General features: G+C 54.9%; 1 protein-coding gene across 1 annotated transcript in view; it reads left to right on the top strand.

The window, feature by feature from the left end:
- The window catches only part of ARSB (arylsulfatase B), a 143,153-nt gene that overhangs the window by 837 nt on the left and 117,420 nt on the right, over positions 1–24,896 (top strand). Inside the window, exon 2 of the mRNA XM_070056318.1 lies at positions 21,155–21,341. Within this exon, the coding sequence (XP_069912419.1) occupies positions 21,155–21,341 (187 nt within the window). The remainder of the gene's footprint in view (positions 1–21,154; positions 21,342–24,896) is intronic.

The following is a 24,896-nucleotide window of genomic DNA, read 5'->3' as shown; positions in this document are numbered from 1 at the left end:
GCGAGTGAGGGCGCAGGGCAGGCGCCCCTCCGTCCCGCGTCTCCACGAGGCGGCCGCTAGCACAGCACCCCTGCGCGGGGGTCCCTGGATCCGCGCGCCGCGGCCGGCTGTGGAGACGTCGCGGCCGCTAGCACAGCACCCCTGTGCGGGGGTCCCTGGATCCGTGCGCCGCTGCCGGCTGTGGAGACGTCGCGGCCGCTTGCAGAGTTGCCCCTGCGCGGGGGTCCCTGGTCCCGCGCACGGGAGGCGACGCGGGGCCGGTCAAGCCCCCCAGCTACCGTGGTGGGGCTGCGCGCCCCGGGCCTGGGAAGTGGCGCTTTTCCTCTCGTTCTGAGCTAGGGTGACATCTTTTATGAGACCCTGATGAGGTCATGTAAGGCCACCCTTCCCCTAAGCCTTGACCGGGCCAGGGCAGAGGGGAAAGCAGCGCGCCCGCCGCCAGGCCGGGTGGGGAGCCGCGACCCTGCCCGCCTGCCCTCGCTGGCCCTCGCCTGCACCTGTCTGCACCTGTCTGACGCGCGAGCCAGACGCCACCTCGGTAGAACGTTAAGTCTCCACCCTCTCCGGACACGGAACGCGGGACACACATAACTCGTGGCCAGGTGTCCCCCTGCGCCCTTAATTAATCAATTTGGGGGCCAGGAGACAGCTCGTGTCCACTGGCTCACTCCCCTGCAGCCCACGACAGCCTGCATTGGGCCAGAATGGAAACCAGGAACACAGAATTAATACTGATTTGCCACACGTGTGGCAGGAACCCCGGGGCGTGGGCCACCGCCTGCTGCCTCCCCGGGTGCCTGTTGGCAAGAGGCGGGAATTGGAAGCAGCCCAGCGGCTGGAGCCCCCGCGCTGGGGTATGGAGTGCAGCGCCTTAAGGCGTCCTCCGTGTGGGGCCAAGGCCGGTTTTCCACCGCGATTTAAAATCCGTGTGTCCCGAGGAGGCGGCTGCTCTGCCTGGTCAGGACACCTGTGCCCGCGGGGCACTGAGGGCTGCACGCGAGGCCAGCTGCTGTCTCTGGTTTTCTGCCGATGCACACTGTGGCAGGCAGCCGCGATGGCTTAAGAACTTGGGTTTCTGCCACCCCCTTCCCCAGCGGGGGGGGGACCTGGCTTGAGTTCCTGGCTAGGACTTCTGCCTGGTGAGACCGCAGCCATTGCAAGCGTGTTGGGGAGTGGAGCAGCAGAGGACGATGCCTCTGTCTAACGCATAGCGAGTGAATGAATGAACCCCTCTGTCTGACAGATGAGTGGATGAAGGAATCAATCCAAAAATTAGAAAACAGAAGTTAGAGTTAAGAGATCTGAAAACTTCCATGGGCACGGCCTGCCGTCCCAGGCACTGCAGTGACTGAGCGTGGCTCTCCCGCAGGTGAGTGTGGGGAGCAACCCGGACTAGACTAAGTTACTGGAATTAAGACTTATTCTATGCATCTGCTCTCCCACAATATGGCGCTGGGAGAGAAGAAAACAGCTTCTACACAGCTGCCTCCAGTTCAGCCAATAAACTGTAGGACTTGCTCCTGATTGGAGGAGAGCAGCGTACTCGGCGTGTGGGCAGCCAAGTTGGGATTGGCAGAGGAGGACTATAAAGGAGGAGAGAGATGGCATGCACCAGGAACACCTAAGGGGAACACCTAAGGGGAACACCTGTGCAGCCCCCGAGAGAGCCGGCCGGTGGTGTGCCGCTCCCCTGCGGAAGTGGGGAAAGTGGCCAGGGGGAACCGCCCTTCCACGGAGGTGGAAGGGTCGGTAGCCAACCCGGGAAGAACCAGCAGCAAACCCGGGGAGGGCCGAGCAGATGAAAGAACAGCGCAGGGTCCTGTGTCGTTCCTCCACGAAGACGGGGAGCGACATAATGGTGCCGTGACTCGGATATGAAGCCTAGGCAGGGTTTAGTGTCGTTCCTCCATGAAGAGGGGGAGCGACAGGCGAGTTGTGTGCCGCTGGCCCCTCCGCTCCAGGAGCCGGGGCTTCCGTGGCGAGCCCGTCTTGCTCCCGGCTTGAGCAGCCCTGCTTCCAGCCCTGACCGTTGTCTGGGTGTCTCCCTGGCATCCACCCTGCTGACCGTTGTCTGGGTGTCTCCCTGGCATCCACCCTGGACCGGTGGGAGCCCTCGTGGATTCTGCCTGATACAGTCCATCCCTGTTAAGTGCAGAGCGTGGGGACTGCTGGTTACTGCATGCGTGCCTGCACACGCACACCTGTGTGTTCATGGAAACACGTGCTCTGACATGCTGTGCGTGGACTTCTAACTTGAAGTCTCCATTTCGTTCATTCATTCCGTTTGCCAGGAGTTGTCTGAAGCACCCTCCGCCCAGCAGTGCGCTGGCGTTCCGAGCCTCCCGTGCCACCCTCCTGGGAGATGATGCTTGAGCCTTGCGCTCCCCAGCCCACGTGCACGCGGCCTTCCTTCGGCTCCCGAGACCAGGAGAAGGAGGCCTGAAGACCTTATCCACAGGACAGGCGGCTTTTTGCAATGATGCTGGCTGGGGCCGAGGGCTGCACCTGCTGTGTTCTGTTGGGGTTCACGAGATCCATGCGGAGACTGGAGCAGAGAGGGCTTGGCCTCCCATCTTCTAGTTCATGCCCTAAATCCAGGGACCCAGCCCTCTGGGCTGTGGCTGCTGCCTCCTCAGGCCTGCTTGGTAGGAAGCTGGAGTCGAGGGTTGGGCTGGGCCACAGGCTCCGCGATCTGGTAGGAAGCTGGAGTCGAGGGTTGGGCTGGACCACAGGCTCCGCGATCTGGTAGGAAGCTGGAGTCGAGGGTTGGGCTGGGACCACAGGCTCCGCGATCTGGTAGGAAGCTGGAGTCGAGGCTTGGGCTGGGACCACAGGCTCCGCGATCTGGTAGGAAGCTGGAGTCGAGGCTTGGGCTGGGACCACAGGCTCCGCGATCTGGAGCAGGTGTCCTAACTTCTCTCCCCACTGCTAGACTCAATGCCTGTCCCAGAACCTGCTGCTTTTTTTTTTTCTTTAAGGTTTGTTAATTTATTTGAAAGGCAGAGCGGCAGAGAGAGATTGATCTTCCATCTGCTGGTTCACTCCCCAATGGCTGGAGCCGGGATAGGCTGGGTGCAAGGGCCCAAGCACTTGGGCCATCTTCCACTGCTTTCCCAGGGACATTAGCAGGGAGCTGGACTGGAAGAGGAGCAGTTGGAACTCAAGCCGTTGCCCATATGGGATGCCAGCACTGCAGGAGGTGGCTTAACCCCCTGTGCCAGAGCGCTGCCCCATTCTTGAAAGGGTTAAGTATTGCTGGGAGGGCCAAGGAGCCCTGTAGCCCTGAGCACTTTGGCAGCATTAAGTGGACAGGTTTCCTTAGTGCTGCATTAACTGCATTCCCGTAGGGCTTCAAGGAGGGAGGCCCTATTGTCCCCTCTGTTTTTTTTTTTTTTTTTTTTTTTTTTTTTTTTTTTTTTTTTTGACAGGCAGAATGGATAGAGAGAGAGAGAGAGAAAGGTCTTCCTTTTGCCGTTGGTTCACCCTCCAATGGCCACCACGGCTGGTGTGCTGTGGCTGGCGCATCGCGCTGATCCAATGGCAGGAGCCAGGTGCTTCTCCTGGTCTCCCATGGGGTGCAGGGCCCAAGCACTTGGGCCATCCTCCACTGTACTCCCAGGCCACAGCAGAGAGCTGGACTGGAAGGGGGGCAACCAGGACAGAATCCGGAACCCCGACCGGGACTAGAACCCGGTGTGCCGGCACCACTAGGTGGAGGATTAGCCTAGTGAGCCGCGGCGCCGGCCGTCCCCTCTGTTTTTAACAAGGGAAGCGGGGCTGGCGCGGGCTTAGACACCTCTCACAGCTGCAGGTCTGACCCAGGCCCACAGCCACTGCTGACAGCCACCACGCCATTTGCTACTGATAGTTATTTCAGAGTGTTTGTAAGAGGCATGTTATGTTTGCTAAGTAATTCTGTTATTTTTGAACATTTAGGTCATTCCTGAACATCTCAATTTAAAACTTAATTCGTAGCATTTCTAGGTAGGGATCCCCTATAAAGTGTAGGTAAAAAGAGGTTTCTCAGTCATTTGTTGGTAAGTTTAGACAATAAAATGAGGAAGTTTGTTGAACTTGAAAGAACTGCTGACGAGTCATGTCTGTGAACTGGGCTGTCGTACTTTAAGTTAAGGTTCAGAGACTTCCTTCCTAAGTAGCCAGCTTTAGGCTAGGGAACAAGGGCAGGGGCTGGTGCTGTGGTCCTGCCGGTGGGGCCGCTGTTGCCACCAGCATCCCATACTGGAGCAGTGGTTCGAGTCCCAGCTGGTCCACTTCTGATCCAAATCCCTGCTGATGTGCCTGGGAAGGCAGCTGAACGTGGCCCACGTGCTGGGGGCCCGGCTGTCCCCATGGGAGACCTCTGGAGCTCCCGGCCTCAGCCTGACCCAGCCCTGGCCACTGGGGCTGTCGCTCCCTTGCCCGCAAAGGAACGACACTTCTCCCAGCTGATTGGTCTTCAGTAGACTTTTATTTAAACAGGATAGAAAGAGAAACCCTTGAGCAAGGGGAGCTCCGAAAGAAAGGGGAAGCTCCCGTACCATATCACAAACAGCTTATATAGTAGAACATTGTTGAAGCATGTAAGCAAGCTTAGTCCATGCTACAGTCCATGCGGCGGCGCTCCAATCGGGTGCCTGATCACGCACAGTCCATGCGCTCCTTGTCCAACCATAAAGGTGATCACGCGCCTTCATCCAATCAAGCTCCTGGTCACGTAGCAGGCAACTTGGGTGCTAACAACAAGCTTCCACCTGGTGTTTTCTCAGCCTTGGTCAGTGGGAAAAGAGGTACGGGAAGCCCCAAGGCCATAGTTGTAGACTCAACCCTGGGGTTATGAAACGGTCCCGATATCACAGCTCAACAGAAACCATAAACATCCACACAGCAGTAACTAATGCCAGTGGTCAGCAAGCCAAGCCTTAGCATGTGGGCCCATGGCCGGCTCATGGGTCCCTACTGGGGCCATTCAGGGACTGCACCAGTGGAAGCAAGATCTTTTTTTCAGCCTCTCTCTCTTCCTCTCTCCCTGTGTCTCTGTAACTCTGCCTAAAAAAGAAAAAAAAAAAAAAAGACAGCTAAAGAAAAGTGCAAAATGACAACCTAAACTGAGTGGGCTTAAAGTATGAAGTTTTCTTTTGCATTCCATAGTGTTGTATCCATTTTTTATTTACAAAATTGTACATATTTCTGGGGTACAGTGATGTTTCAGGACATTTACTTGGGTGTACTGATGAAATCACGGTAAGTAGCATTCCTGGTGCTCTGTTTCTTTGGAGGCTTTAAGTCCAGCTGCACTTGATCTTCAAGACTATTGAAGTTATTGTGACCCAGAGCCCCCAGCCCCACGCCTCCAGCTGTGCCGGCCCCCTTTGTCAGCCTCAGTCACCCCCACCATTAGCCTGGTGATCCCTGTTCAATGGTCACATATTTTTAAGCTTCCACAAGTGAGAGAGAACCTGCAGCATTTGTGTTTCTGTGCTTGGCTGATTTTAAGTCACGTGATGGCCTCCATCTCCATCCGTTTAGCTGCAAATGACAGAATGTCATTTTTCTTTATGGCTACATAATGCTCCACACATTCCACGCCTCAGGTCTGACCCTTGGCCGTTGTGAATAGATTCACTGCAGAGTGGGCGTGCAGGCGTCTCTGACAGCCGGATCTCCGTTCCTTCTGATAGACGCCGCGCGCTGGGGTGGCCGTGTCGGGTGGTGCATCTGTTGTTAGTTCGCTGTAAGGGCCGTAGTGAGTACCTTCTCCCGTGGTGTGGGAGCCCTCCTGTGCCTTCTCACCAGCCTGTGCTGTTTCTGTCTCTCTGGTTGTATCTGTTCTGACTGTGGTGAGATGGTATCTTCCTGTGGTTTTGATCTGTATTTCCCCAATGACTAGTGATGTTGAGCATTTTTTCATAGATTGGTTGGACATTTGCATTTCTCTTGAGAAATGTCTGTTTGGATTGTTTGCCCATTTCTTAAATGTATTGTTTGGGTGTTTTTGGGTTCCTTATATATTCTGCATGTCAACCTTTTGTCAGATGAATAATTTGCAGATTTTCTGATATTCAGTGTGTTGTATCCTCGTTCTGTTGGTTTTGTATAAACCAGTTTGTCTTGTTCTTTTGTTGCCTAGGCTTTTGGGGTCTTATCCAGAATATATTTGCCTGTATTGATGTCTTGAAGTGTTTCTCTTAAGTTTTCAGTATGGACTCAATCTAATACTCATTTTTGGTCTTTAGGCTTTCTCTGTCTCTCTTTTTAAAAAGGTGTATTTATTTATTAGAAGGTCAGAGAGAGAGGGAATGGGAGAGGTCTTCCATCTGCTGGTTCACTCCCCAGATGGTCACAGTGGCCAGGGCTGAGCCAGGCTGAAGCCAGGAGCCAGGAGCTTCATCCAGTCTCCCATGTGGATGCTTGGGCCGTCTTCCTCTGCTTTTCCCAGGCCATTAGCAGGGAGCTGGGTTGGAAGTGGCACCCATTTGGGATGCCGGTGTTGCAGGTGGTGGCTTTACCCACTGCACCACACTGCCAGCCTTGGCTTCCTCTCTCTTCATGCACCAATTAGGGTAGGTTATATGTGTGCAGAAATTTGTCCATTTCCTCTAAGTTTTCCAGTTTGTTGGTGTCTATACTGATCCTTGGTGTTTCTTGGGTATATGTTGTAATATCTCCTTTTTGTCTGATTTTATTTTTAGTTTTCTTTATTTTTTCCTTGTTAGCTTGGCCAGTGGTTTGTAGAATGTTGTTTATCTTTCAAAAAGCCAGCTCTTTATGTCATTGATCCTTTGTATTTTTATTTTTTGGTTGTTTCTTTATTTCTGCTCTGATCTTTGCTGTTGCTCTTCCCTTCCTATAGTAATTTTGGGTTTTGTTCTTGCTTTTTTAGGTCCTTGAGTTGCATCACTGGGCTGTGTGTTTGAGATCTTACCTATTTATTTTGCGGTAGTGCTCATTGCCGTCAGCTTCCTGGTTGGTCCTGCTCTTGCTGGGCCCTGTAAGTGTTGGTGTGTGCTGCTCCATTTTCTTCCTGTCTTCCTCGATTGCATACCGTGTTGCCCAGTCCCCACGAGCTTGTTCCTTCCTTGTTTCTTCCTTGTTTCTTGTAACTTTAGTCTCTTTTGTCAGAAGAGACTCGGGATAGGATGTCAGTTTTTCTGCATTTGCTGAGGCTGCTTTGGTGGTGTGAGAGGCGGTCTGTCACGGAGGACTGCTGTGTGCTGTGGAAGGGGGGCCTGCTGTGTGCCGCCGGGGGAGGGGTTCTGTCCTGGGGGAGGGGTTCTATCCCACTGGGGGAGGGGTTCTGTCCTGGGGGGAGGGGTTCTGTTCTGTCCTGGGGGGAGGGAGTTCTGTCCTGGGGGGAGGGGTTCTGTCGGGGGGGAGGGGTTCTGTCGGGGGGGGGGGAGGTGTTCTGTCCTGAGGGAGAGGTTCTGTCCTGGGGGAGGGGTTCTGTCCTGGGGCAGGGGTTCTATCCCACTGGGGGAGGGGTTCTGTCCTGGGGCAGGGGTTCTGTTCTGTCCTGGGGGGAGGGAGTTCTGTCCTGGGGGGAGGGGTTCTGTCCAGGGGTAGGTGTTCTGTCCTGGGGGAGGGGTTCTGTCCCGCTGGGGGAGGGGTTTTGTCCTGGGGGAGGGGTTCTGTCCCACTGAGGGAGAGGTTCTGTCTCTAGGCCTCTGGTGTACAGTGTGGCTTAATGTTTTGGAAGTTGATGTTTTTTTTTTTTTTGGTCTGAATGATCTGTCCACTGTTGTTGAATTGGGATCTCTGTTTCCCTTTATGTCCAGTAACATTTGGTTTATAAAATGCATATATTTGCATTCATTTTATCTTGTTGAATAGATTTTTTTGAACTTTTTGTGTAGAATCTTATTTATCCTTTTTTACAGTTTTTTTGAAGTTCTGTTTTATTTATTTGAAAGGCAGAGTTACAGAGAGAGACGGAGGAGGACAAAGAGGGGTCATCCATCCGCTGGTTTACTTCTCAAATGGCTGCAATGGCCAAAGCTGGGCCAGGCCGAAGCCAGAAGCCAGGAGCCAGGCGCTTCTTCCAGGTCTCCCATGTGGGTGCAGGGGCCCAAGCACTTGGTCCATCTTCTACTGTTTTTCCCAGGAGTATTAGCAGGGAGCTGAACTGGAAGTGGAGCATCCGGGACTGGACGCCTGCTATGCCACAGTGCCGCCCCTGGTTTCTGTTTTCAGGTCTGTTTTGCATGACAGAAGTGTAGCCTCTTCTGCTTGCTTTTGGTTTCTTTTTGCCTGGAGTATCTATTTCCTTCCAGTCTGTCTGTTTTTGTCTTGTTTTTGATCCACTGAGCCAATCTGTATCTTTTAATTGGGAGATTCAATGTGTTTGATTACAGATAAGACTCAGCCTTGTCATAAAAGAGGTTTCCTCTGGGATGAATACGATTGGTTTGTCCTTGTGGTTTGCTGCTCCACTGCACTGACCCAGTTTGATTCTTCTCGCCCTCTCTTGAATCTGCTCTTCCGGTGGGTGTTTCAGGTTCCCGTGTTGTGTGTCTTTGTTTTGCTTCTGCCTGGAGGGTTCCCTTCAGCGTGGTTTGAAGGGCTTCAGACTGGTTGGGTGCTGACGAGTCAGGTTTGCTGGGCTTGGAACGTCTTCATTTCTCCTCGTTTGTGCGGGAGGCTTTGCTGGGCTCTTCCAGGACTTGGCACGTGCCATTCCATTGCACGTGAGAAGGCTCTGTTAACCCAGCTGAGTTTCCAAACTAGGTCTTGTCTCTTGGGCGTTTTCACATTCTGTGTAGAATGCTGAACACTTCGTGGTTTGACCAAACACGCAGCCCTGGGACTGTTTCGTGGTCCTGGCTGTGAGGGTGCTGTGGGTGTCGTCCCCACGATGGGGCAAGTCTCAGCCTTTCCCCTTCCCTTTGCCCTGGGGACCCTAAGAATTTGTACACTTGTTCACTTCCTGGCCTCCCAACGGGCTCAGAGGCTGTTTGCATCATTTTTTCTTTTCTTTTATTGGTTTGACTAGGGTATCTCTAGGGAATTTATTTATTGTATTTATTTGAAAGGCACAGAGAGAGACGTACACAGAGACAGATGGAAGCGCACAGAGAACCTGCGTCATAGCTCCCCCGATGCCTGCGACAGCCAGGGCTGGGCGAGGCTGAGCCAGGAGCTGGGACCTCTGTCCAGGCCCCACTTGGTGGCAGGGCCCAAGTACGTCAGTCACCACCAGCCGCCTCCCGGAGAAGCTGGAACTGGGAGTAGAGCTGGGCTTGACCCAGCTCTGGTGTAGAACGGGCGTGTCCCAAGTTACGGCTTTTTTTTTTTTTTTTTTTTTTTTTTTTTTTAGATGTATTTGTTTTATTTGAAAGTCAGAGATTGAAAGAGAAGGTGAGGGGCCCGCGCTGTGGCGCAGTGGATTAACGCCCTGGCCTGAAGCGCCGGCATCCCATATGGGTCTCGGTTCAAGACCCGGCTGCTCCACTTCCAATCCAGCTCTCTGCCATGGCCTGGGAAAGCAGTAGAAGATGGCCCAGGTCCTTGGGTCCCTGCACCCATGTGGGAGACCCAGAAGAGGATCCTGCCTCCTGGCTTTGGATCAGTGCAGCTCTGGCTGTTGCACCCAATTGGGGAGTGAACCATCGGATGGAAGACCTCTCTCTCTCTCTCTCTCTCTCTCTCTGCCTCTCCTCTTTCTGTGTAACTCTAACTTTCAAATAAATAAATAAATAAATAAATAAATCTTTAAAAAAAAGAAGGCGAGAGATATCTTCTGTCTGCTGGTTCACTTTGCAGATGGCCGCCACGGCCAAGGACACAATCCAGGGCCCATTTGAGATTCTGCTTTACCTGCTACACCACCACACCAGAGCCCCAGGAGGTGTTTTAATCAGTGCCCACCGTTGAGTGGGATTTTTCAAAGGAGTCCTCTTCAAGTTCAGATATTTTCTACTTTATTTTGTTGAGGCTTTCAAATGTACTTTGATTTGAGTTGATTTACTGAGTTCTTCATTTCCCAGATTTCTGTCTGATTCTCTTTAAAGATCTCTTTGCTGGGGCTGGCGTTGTGATGTAGTGGGTAAATCTGCACTTGTAATGCCGGCATCTCATATGGGTGCAGGTTCAAGTCCTGGCTGCTCCACTTTTCATCCAGCTGACTGCTAACGGCTTGGCAAAGCAATGGAAGATGAGCCAAGTGTTTGGCCCCTGCCACCCATGTGGGAGACCTGGATGAAGCTCCTGGCTCCTGGCTTTGGCCTGGCCCAGCCCAGGCTATTGTGGCCATCTGGGGGAGTGTACCAGCAGATAAAAGATTTCTCCCTCCCTCTCTCTCTCTCTCTCTCTCTTCCCCTCTCTATGTAATTCTGACTGTCAAATAAACAAATAAGTCTTTAAAAATGTTTTTGCTGGATTTCCCATTCATGGCGTGCGTTGTTTTCCTCATTTTGTCATGCTGTCTGAACTCCCTTGCATCTCATTGAGTTCCCTTACATTCATGCTTATTTATCTGAGAGGCGGAGGGGGAGACCGACAGGGAGAGTCCCATCCACCAGTCACTGCCAAGGTGCCCTCACTGGCCCTGGGGCTGGGACCGAAGCCGGGAGATGGGGACTCCTCCAGGTGTCCCATGTGGGCGGCGGGGGCTGCCTTGAGCCTCCCAGGGTCTGTGCTGGGGGAAGCTGGGGTCTGGAGCCAGAGCTGAGGACTGAATCCGGGTACGCTGAAGTTGGCCCCCCTGCTGGGCTGCACCCCTTTTCCCTCGATCCGGTGTTCCTGAGGCCCCTCTTGTGTGAGGTCTGTTGGTACAGAATCACTGAGTCATTTTGTAAACATCATGTCACATAGGCTTTTTTTTTTTTTTTAAGATTTATTCATTTATTTGAAAGTCAGAGTTGCAGAGAGGCAGAGGGAGAGGTCTTCCATCTGCTGGTTCACTCCCCAATTGGCTGCAACGGCCAGAACTGTGCCAATCTGAAGCCAGGAGCCAGGAGGTTTTTCCGGGTCTCCCACACAGGCACAGGGGCCTAAGGACTTGGGCCATCTTCCACTGCTTTCCCAGGCTATATCAGGGAGCTGGATCGGAAGTGGAGCAGCCAGGGCTCGAACTGGCGCCCATATAGGATGCCGGCGCTGCAGGCAGTGGCCCCAGGCTTTGATTTTTAAGGATTTATTTTTATTTATCTGAAAGGATCACTGAGGGATAGAGGAGAGTGACAGAAAGAAAAAGAGAGATGTTTTCAACCCAGTGGTTCACTCCCTAGATGGCCAGGCCAAAACCAGGAGCCAGGAACTCCATCTGGGTCTCCCACGTGGGTGATCGAGGCCCAGGTACGTGAGCCGCCATCTCCTGCTTTCCCAGGCGTGTTAGTGGGGAGCTGGCCTGGGAGTGGAGCAGTTGAGACTCCGACTGGCGCTCTGATGTGGGATGCTGGGAGGCAGGCAGTGGCGTTACCTGCTGGCCGTAGTGCCAGCGTCAGTCATCTTGGCTTTTCATACTTCCCGTGTCCCTGGCCTGATAGCTGCACATGGGGTAGATCAGTTGTCTCTACCGCTTCTATTAGGTGGTTTTCGTAGTGAGCGGCTTTGTCCTGCAGGTGTGTCTGAGGGTGCTGGAGCGGTAGCCACACTGACGTTGGTGATGTGTCTCCCACATTCGGCTTTAATCCATGGCTGTGGGTGGGGTGCCTGGGAGCCATGCAGGGAGGACGTGTGGGGGAGGGGGGAGTGCAGTGTAGCATGCATGTCTCTGTGCCCAGTGGTGGCTTAGGTGGCTGGTGGGCCGGCAGTGTGGCCCACCACATGAATGTTTCTGCAGCGTGCAGCCAGGCTCTGGTTGGGGCAGCCAGTGTGGGAGCAGAGCCCGGTGCAGGCTCCTGCAGTGCCCCAGGCCTGCACCATCCGTGGAGCCCCACTGTTGCTGGCATCCAAGCCCGTGGGCTCCACTGGGCCTCCCCAGCTCCCCTCTGCCCTGTGGTGGGGCGTCCAGCCCGGGAACCGGGGACGTGGCTGCCGGGTGCAGTGCCTCCGCTCTCTGGTGCTGTCCCAGGCCCCCGAGGCCTGCAGGGCTCCAGCACCCCTCCCCTCACTGAGCTGCCGCTCTTCAGTTTTTCTGGTTCTTTGTAGGTTTCCGTCTTGGCCTGGTTGCCCTCTGACCTCGCTGGACGTCCCGTCCACGCCTGGAATTTGGGAGCTGGGCTGGATGCTGAGGCTCTTTTTAGCTCTGCATTTCTTACACTGAGGCCCTTGCATCCCTTAAAGGAAGCTCCTAGTTTGGGCAGTTGCACGTCACCATACCCACTCACCCCAGCGGTGGGTGAAGGGAGAGACCGCTCCTGTCCAAGACCCTTGCACGTGGGAGTTCTTTTGGTGCCTGGACCTTGTTTAAACTTGGGCGTGAATTTAGCCTTTGGCACAGAGACATGTGACTTCTGGGAAGCCTTCCAGATGAACTTGTGAAAACCTGTGTTCTTTGATGAAAGTGCAGAGCCTGGGCAGAGGTGAAGGGAAGAGGAGCCGCAGAGGTCAGAGGTCACCGTGAAGTCCAGCTGCTGTAATTCACATGTCTCCATAGACACTCAGGAGAGTGGTCTTCCACAGCTCCACTGGTCACTGAGTCAATATTTTAAAGACATGTTTTTAAAGGATTTATTTATTTGAAAGAGCTATAGAAGGAGAGCGAGAGACAGAGAGAGTGCAAGCGAGTGATTCTGTCCTCTGGCGACTGTCCAGATGGCCACAATGGCCAGGGCTGGGCTAGGCTGAAGCTGGAGCCAGGAGATCCATCCATCCAGGTCTCCTATGTGGGTGCAGGGTCCCAAGCACTTGTGCCATCTTCTGCTGCTGGCCATTGGCAGAGAGCTGGGTGGGAAGTGGAGCTGTAGCGGGATTCCCCCAGAGAGGGGACGCCAAGGCCAGGAAGCGTAAGACTCAGTTGGATGTGGGTCCAAAAGACTGAGTCTGGAACAAAGAGGGATGTTGTCTTACATGCGGTTTTTGGCTTCTCTGTTTCTCTTACGTGATGGGATATTCTAATGTTACACTGTGGCCGCAGGAATCGATACAAAACAGAGCCTGAAGCGGTTATGTGGAAGCAGGTAGGCGCTGCAGTTGGAGCATTCGTAGGCAAGCGATGATGACCACACTCCATTTCCACTGAGGTTTCTTGTTCTCTGTCTTTGGGAGGCCTCTACTGCAGAGCAGACTAGAGCTTTACCTGCTGCACCTCCACGCCAACCCCTAAAAATACTTTTAAACTATATTTTATATTTATTTTCAAGCTGGGAAACACATGCGGATGGTTTAAACACTCAGAGGCTGCTGAAGGATTTGCATTGGCGATTGCCCCGCACCCAGACACACAGCCATGTACACCCTGAGTTCTGCATTTGCAGGCTCATGGGGCTCTCTGAAGTGTCCACTTCCCCACAGGTGTTCATGGTGAAACAAGAAACCCCACGTGCAGGTGCTGCCTTCTCTCTTCCGACGTGAGGTGGATAGAAATGTCCTCCACACTGTTCAGACCTTGGGTGTGTTTGATAGACCATCTGCAGTCATTCTGTGTTGTTAAATAAGAAACACTGTCGCCGGTTTTTATGAGTGTATGATGCTCTGTGGAGTGGGCATATTGTAACTTATTTAATCTCTCACATGGTGGACGTGTAGAGTGCGTCCACCTGTTCCTGAACCCATGCCTGGTGACAGTCGTGCCTTTTGATTATGCCATTTTGCACATATTCGTAGGATAAATCCCCATAAAAAGGAATTCCCTGGGTTTAAAAGTAGGTGAATCTTTCATTGCGATAAATAGTGCAGATTTGTACATTTCCACCAGCAATATATAATATTGACCACAGCCCTATATTCTTTTTAAAAAACTTCCAGTTCACATACTATGAAATTTACATTTGGAGGTGTATACTTCCCGTCACAGGCAAGAGATACTGTGTAACCAGTGCCGGTCACTCCCTGGCTCCGTGTCCGGTCAGCCCCTGGAAGCCACGTGTCCACAGCCCGGTCTGTGGAGTTTTCAGGGGAGTGGGCTCACACAGCAGATGGCCTGCATGGTCCCCCGTACAACTCCGGAGCATTCCGTTCTGGGGATACCACATTTTGTCAGTCCACTCGCTAACTGATGGATTCCCCGTGTTGCTGTGTTTTGGCTGTCATGTGCAGTGGACACCGTACCAGTTTTCATATGAAAATCTCATCCAGGACCAGATCACGTGGCAGCGCTGTGTTGGCTTTCTGAGGAGCCGCCCCGCTGTCTCACACAGCCCCTGCCGGGTTTTGAATCTCCCGTGGCAGTGGACGTGAGCGGGGCGTGTCTGTACCCTTGCCAGTACTCACTGTCTGTGTTTTTGATGACAGCTTCCGGTCATCCCAGCGAGTGTGAAGTGACATCTTGTGGTCGTCTGACTTGCATTTCCCCAGCGACCAGATGCATCCTGGAAATGCAAGTCGCTTTTTTGGAGAAATGTCTGCTCGATCCTCTGCTGTTTTAGTTGTGTTAGCTTCTGGTGCTGCGTCCGCAGTCTGCTGGGTCCTCATCAGATTCGTGCCTTGCTGTCTGTGTTCTGGATAACGTTTGAGTCACAGCCAAAGCTGTAAACTTCGCTGTGGCACTCACCAGTGCTTTTCTCTGGTTGCCTTTGCGTTCAGTGTCTTACCTAAGTAACCGCTGTCTATTCTTTTTTTATTGTTTTATTTTTTATTTTTTTTGACAGGCAGAGTGGACAGTGAGAGAGAGAGAAAGGTCTTCCTTTGCCGTTGGTTCACCCTCCAATGGCCGCCGTGGCCTGCGCGCTGCGGCCGGCGCACCGCGCTGATCCGATGGCAGGAGCCAGGTGCTTCCTCCTGGTCTCCCATGGGGTGCAGGGCCCAAGCACTTGGGCCATCCTCCACTGCACTCCCTGGCCACAGCAGAGAGCTGGCCTGGAAGAGGGGCAACCGGGACAGAATCCGGCGCCCCGACCGGGACTAGAACCCGGTGTGCTGGCGCCGCAAGGCCAAGGATTAGCCTAGTGAGCCGCGGCGCCGGCTGCTGTCTATTCTAAGATGATGAAGATTTGTCTCTATGATTTCCTCGGAGGGTTTTATAGTCTTGGCTCTTAGATTTAGATCTCTGATACGTTTGGAGCCAATTGTTGTCTATGAATTCATGTGGGTGTCCAGATGCTCCTGCCCCATTTGTTAAAAGGTGGGGGGGGAGAGGATCGGTCTCCCATCCACTGGCTCACTCCCTCCCCAGGTGCCTGCAGCAGCCAGTGCTGGGCCAGGCCAAAGCCAGCAGCATGGGACCCCCTCCGGACCTCCCCCCTGCGTGGCCGGCACCGTTGCCTCCCAGAGTGTGCTTTAGCAGGAAGCTGGATCGGTATGAGCCGAGTAGCTGGGCCTCAATCTGGGCACTCTGCTATGGGATCCCGTGTCCAAGTGGCAACTAAACCGCTGTGCCAAACGGCATCCCCCCCCATACCCATTTAGGGTTTTCTGTGTACAAAATCCTGTCCTCTGAATAGAGTTTTATTTTTGTTCTACGCCATCTGCATGCTTCTTAACTTAATTTCTTGATAGTTGCCCTGACTGTGACCTCCAGCAGGGCGCTGGGTGGACGTGGTGTTAGAGGGAAGGTCGCGTTATGTCACCATCGCGGTGATGTCCCGATCCTCTTTCACGTGGTGAACACCCGTGAGCGACCGGCTGGGCCAGGCCTTGCCCTGGCGTCTGGGATCTCCTGGTGCTTACGGTCTCGGGGGGCGAGGAGGGTGGACGAGTGACACGGAGGAGAGCGAAGGTGATGGCGCGGCAGCACTAGTGGGTGATGGTGACTCAGGAGCCGGGAGGTGCCGGTGCCCAGATGGGGAAGACTTGGCTGTGCAGGAGGGCGCTGTGACAGGAGCTGAGGCCAGAGCCTTGAGAGCAGGGAGGGGGTGACAGTGTGGGAGCCGAGTGAGGGCCCCCATGCCTGGAGGGAGCGCCCGGTGCTGCCCGCTCCCAGTGGAGGTTAGACCTGCAGCCCTCGCCTCTGCTGAACGATGGTTCTGCATCCACTTTGGCCCACAGTAAAGACGACTTCTGATCCAGCAGCGTCCCGGTGAGTCTGCCCAGGAGCTAAATCGTCTGTCGCTGCCTCCACAGCTGCCACTCGAGTTAGAATTGTGTGACCCCCGCCCCCCTCCCCTGCCTTTTTAAGCAAACTTATGAAAAAAAAAATAGTTGTGTGGAAATACATGCAGGAGTTTGGAATAGAAAATATGTTGATATGTTTGCACACTGATGTGCACACACACGCACTGATCCAGAGAGCGCGCCAGTCCTCCACGGCCACTAGGCCGACGGCGGTGGATGCGGCCAGGCACAGCCTGAAAAGACCTGAAGACACGGCGAGCCCATGAAGGCGCTCCCCAGCGCTGTCCCTGGCCAGTCCTACGGGCCAGCCGTCTACACAGCGTTCCCTGCTGCCAGGTGCCCAGTGATCGGAAGCTATTGAAATCCTGCGTGTGGGAGGACATGCAGTTATCAGGTGTCTCGGGTCAGCCACGTGAGCATCCTCAGATCTCGGGAGCTGGAGGGCAGGCGGCGGTCCTGGGCCTGCCGCCCACCCGTGTCCGTGCAGGTCTTTGCCGCCTGCCTGACCCCCGGCTCCGGCAGCGCTGCTGGAGAGCTCCGCAGACGGAAGTCAAGTTTCTGTGTTCATCACCCCTTGTTCAGAGTCTCATGATTTAAAGGAAAAATGCTAAAATTCTGTAGCTTTTCCTAATAGAATGCATGCACTGGTTTCAGTTCAGGGGGAGACTTGAAACCACTGATTTTCCGGATCTTATGAACGGCCTTTGTCCAGCCCGCGTTCTTTGTGGCTGTTCTGAGGCCTGGCTCCAGGGGGAGCTCCCCGGCCTGCAGAGGCCCTCGGTGCCGCAGCCAGGGGCCACGTGTGGCCAGTGCCAGCGCAGGGGCACTGCCTTCCTGCAGCTGCGGGGGTGGGCGGCCGTCGGCAGCCCTGGCTTCAGCGTGATACACACCGGGCACGTGCTAGAAACCCTCGCCCCTTTCCTCCCAGTGGACAGAGGCTTCAGCCGACCACCTGGCCAGGGGCCTGTGGCTGGGCAGAGTGGACTGCAGGGCTCTGTGGGCGGTGCCCTGGCTGCTAGAGTCCGTCCCCGCGTGGGGGGCCTAACGGTCCATTGAGGACATTTGCAGATGGCGTCCTCTGCCTGGGGGGTCTGGGTTCGTGAGTTAGGATCCTTACATCTGCTGGGTTGCCAGTGAGCATAAACTGTGAAGTGTTTGAGCCTCGGATCAACTTTGTGTTGAGTGAGTGTGTGGTGTTAGCAATGGAGAGGGTCCTCTTTAGATTTAGTGTACACGCATGTGCATGTGTGGGTGTGTATGCGTGTGCTTGCATGTGGGTGTGCACATGAGTGTGCATTCAATCATGTGCATGCATGTGTGTATGTGTGTGCGCAGGAGTGTGCATGTGGAGAGAGAGGGATGGTTACCAGGCCCAGGAGGGGAGTGGGGTCAAGGGTCAGGGGCTGCCTCCCGTGACTTCCAGCCAGGCTGCGGCAGGCTGCTCCTACTGTCTCACCTCCCGGCAGGTGCCACGCTGGCTGGGCACAGTGAACAGCAAGAGGGCACAGGAGCCTTTTGATTTGGGCCCCACAGGTCAGCCACTCAGGGCAGCTGGGGAGGCGGAGGGATCCGTGGGCAGTGGGCAGTGTGTGGGCTGCGCCCCCTTCCTTCTGCATGGCTTGGCAAAGCCGTCTCATTGTGAGCAGCCTCCCTGGGGTGCGAGTGGCACAGGAGACTGTGGGTACGGGAGCATCCCCCGACAGGTTCTGGGGTGTGTGTCCCCACTCGCCCTCACAGCGAGCCCCCACTAACATTGGCGTGTTCCAGATGGTTCTTTCAGGAGGGCAAGGGGGACGCCAGGAGGTCAGGCAGTAGCAGATTCAATCCCGATAGTTAGTTCTGGAAAGACACAGAAAAAATGAACTTCAAGACTGTGTAACGGCATTTAGAAAGCAGTTTAAGAGTCAGCTATAATCAATTAGGAAATGCTTGTGAATTTGGAGCTTTTTTTTTTTTTTTTTTGGTCTGCACTTTGTACCTATTACCAGATATTCAGAACGAAACCAAACACCAACGGGCGAGGCTGTGTGACCCCAGCAGCCAGGGTTTCCATTCGAGAGTGACTGAAGGGGCAGTGTTTGGTCCGCATCTGCAGAGCCGCAGCCAGGTGGTTCCAAGGATCGCAGGATGGTGGGAGTGCTTGCGTCTCCTCCGGAAAGCAGCTGGAATGGACACAGGGGCAGCGTGCGTAGGCGCCGCTGCCCAGTGCTTGGTGTGTGCGTGGCCGGCCTGGCGGGCTGCAGGAGCGCATCCTCACATGCTCACCTTATTGACTTAGGAAGTGGCTGGCGCCAGTCCCCGCGTTACCCCGCGGTCAGTGGTGGAGCTGGGACGGGCTCTGGGCTCTGGGTCCTGGGCCTGGCGCTGTGCTGTTTGAAATCACCTGCAAACCTGTTTTTCAGGTTCATCAGTGTCAGGCTGCTTGCTATGCACCTTACAGCTGGCAGGAGGCGCCAGTGAGCCCTACTGGGCTGAACTCTGGCTCCCAGAGCCGGTGACCAGGTGGGGTCTCACCTGTTGGAGCCCTGTGGCCAGTGTGGAGGGCGCCCCCTCCGCTCGCCAGGCTCCATGTGCTTCCTCCGGTGTCTCCCCTCCTTTTCAGTTTTTCTTCTTAGCCACAAGGACCATTGGAGCATCTTGGGACCTCTGCACCTGCTTAATAGTGAGGACCCTAAAGAGGAGGCGTTTGTGTGGGCTCCTTCCAAACCGGCCATTCTCTGAATTAACACAGTAATTGCACACTTTTTGTTCCTCCAGTGAAAAGCAATAATGACTCCATTACAGGTTAACATGATTATCTTATGAAAAACAATGGTATTTTCCCTAAGAAAATCTGTGAGAGGAGGGGCATGGCTTCACATGTTTAGCACATCTTTTCTCTCTTTTTTTTTTTAATTTTTTTTAATTTGACAGGTAGAGCTACAGACAGTGAGAGAGAGACAGAGAGAAAGGTCTTCCTTCCGTTGGTTCACCCCCCAAATGGCTGCTACGGCCGGCGCTGCGCCAATCTGAAGCCAGGAGCCAGGTGCTTCTCCTGGTCTCCCATGGGGTGCAGGGCCCAAGCACTTGGGCCATCCCCCACTGCACTCCCGGGCCACAGCAGAGAGCTGGCCTGGAAGAGGAACAACCGGGACTAGAACCTGGCGCCCATATGGGATGCCGGTGCCGCAGGTGGAAGATGAGCCAAGTGAGCCACAGCGCCGGCCCCAGCACATCTTGTCTCTTAACAGGAGGATCTGCTCCTGCGCGTGGTCTGTTCTGGTGGAAGCGGAAGATCTGGCGGCTGCAGCCCTGCAGCCTTCTCACGCCAGCCCCTACTCACCACGCTTCCACTTAGGGCGTTTCTGATTTCAAAAGCAGCCGTACAACCGTTGTGTCTTCCACTTGCAGTGCAGTGTTCGGTCAGCTGCGTGAGCCCCCTGGCACTTGACTGTGAAACAGGCTGTGGGTTCCGGGAGGCTGCCGAGCCGCCGGCTGATGTGCACCACGCCCAGCCCCGGTCACTTCGTAGAGGCCGGGTGTTGCATGGAACGCGTGCCCTGGCTGTCCTTGGGTCACCACTCCCACGCAGTGGTCAGGTGGCTGGTTTTTGTAAATGAAGACTTGAGTGAGTGCATGCTCTAGAGCTCGGGATGCCAGTGTTTGGTATTGAGGTGCTTGGCCCAGGCTCCTGTCTCCAGCTTCCTGCTAATGTGCACCCTGGGAGGCAGTAGGTGATGGTACTTGAGTCTCTGCCCCCGTCACGGGAGACTGGATTGAATTTCTGGCTGCCGGCTTTGACCTGGCTCAGCCTCAGCTGTTGCAGGCATTTGCAAAGTGAGCTGGTGGGTGGGAGATCTCTGTCCCTGAAATAAACAAACCACAATGAGGAAAAGTGGGTCGCTGCCTTTTGTGATCAGGGCTTATGTAAAGTGGGAGAAGGGTGCGTCGTCAGTTCCCTGGTCCTATCAGATATCACCAGTGTTGTCCTGGCACAGCGGCTTCCCCGTCCAGAAATGACACGTTTCCCTGATGGATGCACACCTTGTACTGTTGCACCCTTTTATTTCTTTCAGAGATAAAAACCCACGTCCATGGTTTCTAACATTGCACCTCGGTAAACAGTTGCTGAAAGCACCTCATGTGTATCGGATACTTAATCCATCATTCCCGCCAGGTTCACGCTCCCAAACGGGAAGCCAGCCCCGAGCAGAGTCAGGCCAGTGTTTCAGCATCAGCAGCCGTGATGTCTTGTCTCTCCCAGTGAGCCATGATGTCACATGTCCCCCTGAGATCCGTGACATCACGTGTCTCCCTGAGATCTGTGATGTCACATGTGTCCCTGAGGTCACGTGTGATGCTGTGTCTCCCCAGATCCGCACGGGGCTGCAGCATGAGATCATCTGGCCCTGAGATCCGTGACATCACGTGTCTCCCTGAGATCTGTCATGTCACATGTGTCCCTGAGGTCACGTGTGATGCTGTGTCTCCCCAGATCCGCACGGGGCTGCAGCACGAGATCATCTGGCCCTGAGATCCGTGATGTCACGTGTCCCCCTGAGATCTGTGATGTCACATGTGTCCCTGAGGTCACGTGTGATGCTGTGTCTCCCCAGATCCGCACGGGGCTGCAGCATGAGATCATCTGGCCCTGAGATCCGTGACATCACGTGTCTCCCTGAGATCTGTCATGTCACATGTGTCCCTGAAGTCATGTGTGATGCTGTGTCTCCCCAGATCCGCACGGGGCTGCAGCACGAGATCATCTGGCCCTGAGATCCGTGACGTCACGTGTCTCCCTGAGATCTGTCATGTCACATGTGTCCCTGAAGTCATGTGTGATGCTGTGTCTCCCCAGATCCACACGGGGCTGCAGCACGAGATCATCTGGCCCTGAGATCCGTGACGTCACGTGTCTCCCTCAGATCTGTGATGTCACATGTGTCCCTGAGGTCATGTTTGATATTGTGTCTCTCCCTGAGATCTGTGACATCACGTGTCCCCCTGAGATCCATGACGTCACGTGTCTCCCTGAGATCTGTGATGTCAATGTGTCCCTGAGGTCACGTGTGATGCTGTGTCTCCCCAGATCCACACGGGGCTGCAGCACGAGATCATCTGGCCCTGCCAGCCCAGCTGCCTTCCCCTGGACGAGAAGCTTCTTCCCCAGCTGCTCAAGGACGCCGGCTACGCCACCCACATGGTGGGCAAGTGGCACCTTGGAATGTACCGGAAGGAGTGCCTCCCCACCCGCCGTGGCTTCGACACCTACTTCGGTAATGGCCGCGCGCGTGCTGTGTTCTCTGTGCGGCCGTCTGGGTGCCTCCATAAATGGGGCGCTCTGGGGCCCCGGTGGGCAATGCCCCTGCCCGGCTCTGGGTGCCCCCGGGAGCCTGTGTGTCCACAGCACGGCCCCTGCTGGTGGGGACCCTTGTCCCCTAGCGGACACGCGCGGGTGATTTCACCTCCAGGCCAACGCGACACACGTTTCCTTCATGCAGCCCCTTCCGTGGCCTGAACGCAGAGTTTGCTCTTTTTCCTGGGGAGCACGGGCACCCTCTGGCACCTCTCCCTCTGCTGAGATCTGTTTTTAAAATCACTGGTGGATTGAACGTAAGATAAAAGTGGGGAAGGTAATTAACCTGCGGCTCCAGGGGACCCTACGAAGGCAGCGTCACAGGCTTCACAGCCCCGTGACGGTCAGGGGTGGAAGGGGGTTCCGATGGGAGCCCCTCACCCCTGCTGCGCCTCTGCCATGATTGCCGATTGCGCCCACGGCAGCAGCCCCTCTGTCACCTCCTTTCTATGCCCAGTGGCTTTCTCTGCAGCTGCTAATCTCCCTGCACACCTCACCATCTGTGTCTTCATTCTGCCACAAGCACGCTGGACACACACAGAACCACACGAGGGCACGGGGAGACGGGGGAGCTTCATGGCGCCTGGTGGCACAGAGCTGGGTGGCTGCAGGCGTGGACATTCCACTCCGAGATGTGAGAGTTCTCATTTCCAAAGAAGGAGAGGAGAAGGGAACAGTAAGAGCCCCATTACTTCCAGGAGGGGCAGGAGCCGGGTGCTCCGGAAGCGGGAAGCCGTCTCTGGCTCCGAGACCTGAGATTGCTCCCTGGGGAGAGGGCGAGGCAGACAGCATCCTCAGAAACAGCACCGGGGGGTTTTCTGTACCCATTTCTGGAGATACACACTTCTGTTCAAGGGAGAGCCAGAGCAAAGAAGAGCGACTCGGAAGTCATTCATACGGGGCCAAAACAAAGCGGTGGGAGCAGACCGATCCAGGACTGAAATCCACAGGTCTACGGGGCCTCCATCGCAGAGCAGCGGTCCTGCCAGGAGCCCTGGCAGCCATCACTAATCAATTGAGTCCCACTCCCACCCAGGCTCCCCTGCAGACATTGCCAATCAAGTGAGCCCCACTGCCATCCAGGTTCCCCTGCAGGCATTGCTAATTAAGTGAGCCCCACTGCCATCCAGGTTCCCCTGCAGGCATTGCTAATCAAGTGAGCCCCACTCCCACCCAGGCACCCCGGCAGACATTGCTAATCAAGAGAGCCCCACTGCCATCCAGGTTCCCCTGCAGGCATTGCTAATCAAGTGAGCCCCATTCCCACCCAGGCACCCCAGCAGACATTGCTAATCAAGTGAGCCCTACTCCCACCCAGGCACCCCGGCAGACATTGCTAATCAAGAGAGCCCCACTCCCACCCAGGCACCCCAGCAGGCATTGCTAATCAAGAGAGCCCTACTCCCACCCAGGCACCCCGGCAGACATTCCAATCAACCGTGGCAATCTTTTGGATGCACATGGATGTATCCACGGTGACCTCAAACACTTGTTAAAATCAGACTTGGGGTGAAATCATGTTCCTACGAGAGAGTTTCTAGAACATAGAGCCAGTATATCCTTTGACGTTTTTCACCCAGGCCTTCACCCATGAATGCAGCCAAGTTGTATACTAAAAAATCAGATAGAGAAGGTAGAAGTGACAGCCCAGGTGAACAATGAACACTCCACCTTCCTACAAAGAGGGACCTGGGGCCAGAGGGTGTGCTGACCACACAGCTGCCCTCACTGTGACAGCTCCGGTGCGGTGCCCAAAAGCGTGGTCAGAAGGTGTTTCCCGGTCTTTACCCCACGTCTTAGCCCCTAAGCAGGGGTATACGCTAGGTGTACACTTTCACGTGGGGCAGTGAGTGCGGGTAACCCTGTGCAGAGAGAGACCCACCACGGGAAGACCAGAGAGCTGCCCGCGGCGAGAAAGGCTGGGGATGCAACAAGAGGAGGGGCCAGCAGCCCCTGCTGGGTAGGGGTGCGGCTCTAACTGAACACACAGATGGGCTGCAGCTCAGGGGTGCTGTGCGTGAGACTTTCAGCTTTCATGTATTCCTCACGGGGTCTCCTTCCCAGTCCAGGGGGACAAACAGATGCATCATGGGTAAGTGGGCACAGTGGAGTGTGAGGGGGTGGAGCTACAGGTGCTTCATGGGAATGTGGGCACACTAGATTGGCATGTGAGGGGGTGGAGCTACAGGTGCTTCATGGGAATGTGGGCACACTAGATTGGCATGTGAGGGGTGGAGTCACAGGTGCATCATGGGAACGTGAGTGTGCTGGATGGGCATGTGAGGGGTGGAGTCACAGGTGCATCATGGGAATGTGGGCACACTAGATTGGCATGTGAGGGGGTGGAGTCACAGGTGCTTCATGGGAATGTGGGCACACTAGATTGGCATGTGAGGGGGTGGAGTCACAGGTGCATCATGGGAACGTGAGTGTGCTGGATGGGCATCTGAGGGGGTGGAGCTATGTGCAGGGCTGCTCAGTACACTCTGGGCAATTGCTCCAGCTCATTTTCTCCCCCAGCTCCCTGCCTGCCCCTTTTATCAGCTGGAGAACCGTGTAGGGGCCCAGCCCTGTGAGTGGTGACCATTCTCCTCACGTGCTGACAGGCGGCTTCCTCTGCAGGCTCAGGGTGTGGCCGTCGGTCACCGTGGGCGTGGGGAGCTCTATGGCGGTCTGGGGGCCAGCCTGTGAGTTCGTGGTTCTGGGTGCATCTCAGAGCAGTATCACTCACTGTCCCGTTCATGTCTTCCGTTGAGCACGTCCATGTGTGCCTCCTCCCAAATCACAGAGAGCTGTTGACGTTCACGAGAGGCCCTGAGCGGAGTTTTTTGGCTCTAATATCAAGTAATTATCAAAAAACACCCACAAAACTCCAAAATCACAGTGCTTGCCACGCTAAGCACTCACGTGAGGGCTGAGTTTTCCCGCATGGATGCATTTCTTTCCCCGCTTATTTTACGTTGCTCAGCATATCCTTAGAAAAGATGGTCGCCGACAGTCGTCTTAGGAGCTGGAGTTGTGGTGCAGTGGCTGACCTGATGCCTGGATACCTGCATCCCGTTTCAGAACGCCAGGGTCTGTGTCCTGCCTGCTTCCCGTCCAGCTTCCTGCTACAGTGCGTGCTGGGAGGCAGCAGGTGACAGCTCGAGGGTCCCTGCCACTCATGTGGGAGACCCAGCCTGGGATTCTGGCTCCTGGCTTCAGCCTGGCCCGGCCCCAGCCTTTTTTTTTTTTTTTTTTTTTTATTCGAAAGGCACAGAGAGAGAGAGAGAGAAGAGAGAGGTCTTCCATCTGTTGGTTCACCGTTCAAATGGCTGCAACGGCTGGGTCTGCGCCAGGCCAAAGCCAGGAGCCAGCAGTCTTTTATGGGTCTCCCATGTGCATGCCAGGACCCAAGCACTTGAGCCATGTGCTGCTGCTTTCCCAGGCACGTTAACAGGGAACTGGGTCAGAACTGGAGCAGCTGGGACTTGAA

The sequence above is a fragment of the Oryctolagus cuniculus genome, chromosome 14 (genome assembly GCF_964237555.1).
Source record: "Oryctolagus cuniculus chromosome 14, mOryCun1.1, whole genome shotgun sequence".
In the NCBI taxonomy this organism is placed as follows: Eukaryota; Metazoa; Chordata; class Mammalia; order Lagomorpha; family Leporidae; genus Oryctolagus; species Oryctolagus cuniculus.
Note: the sequence above shows the minus strand (reverse complement) of the source record. Positions and strands in the feature narration are given on the sequence as shown.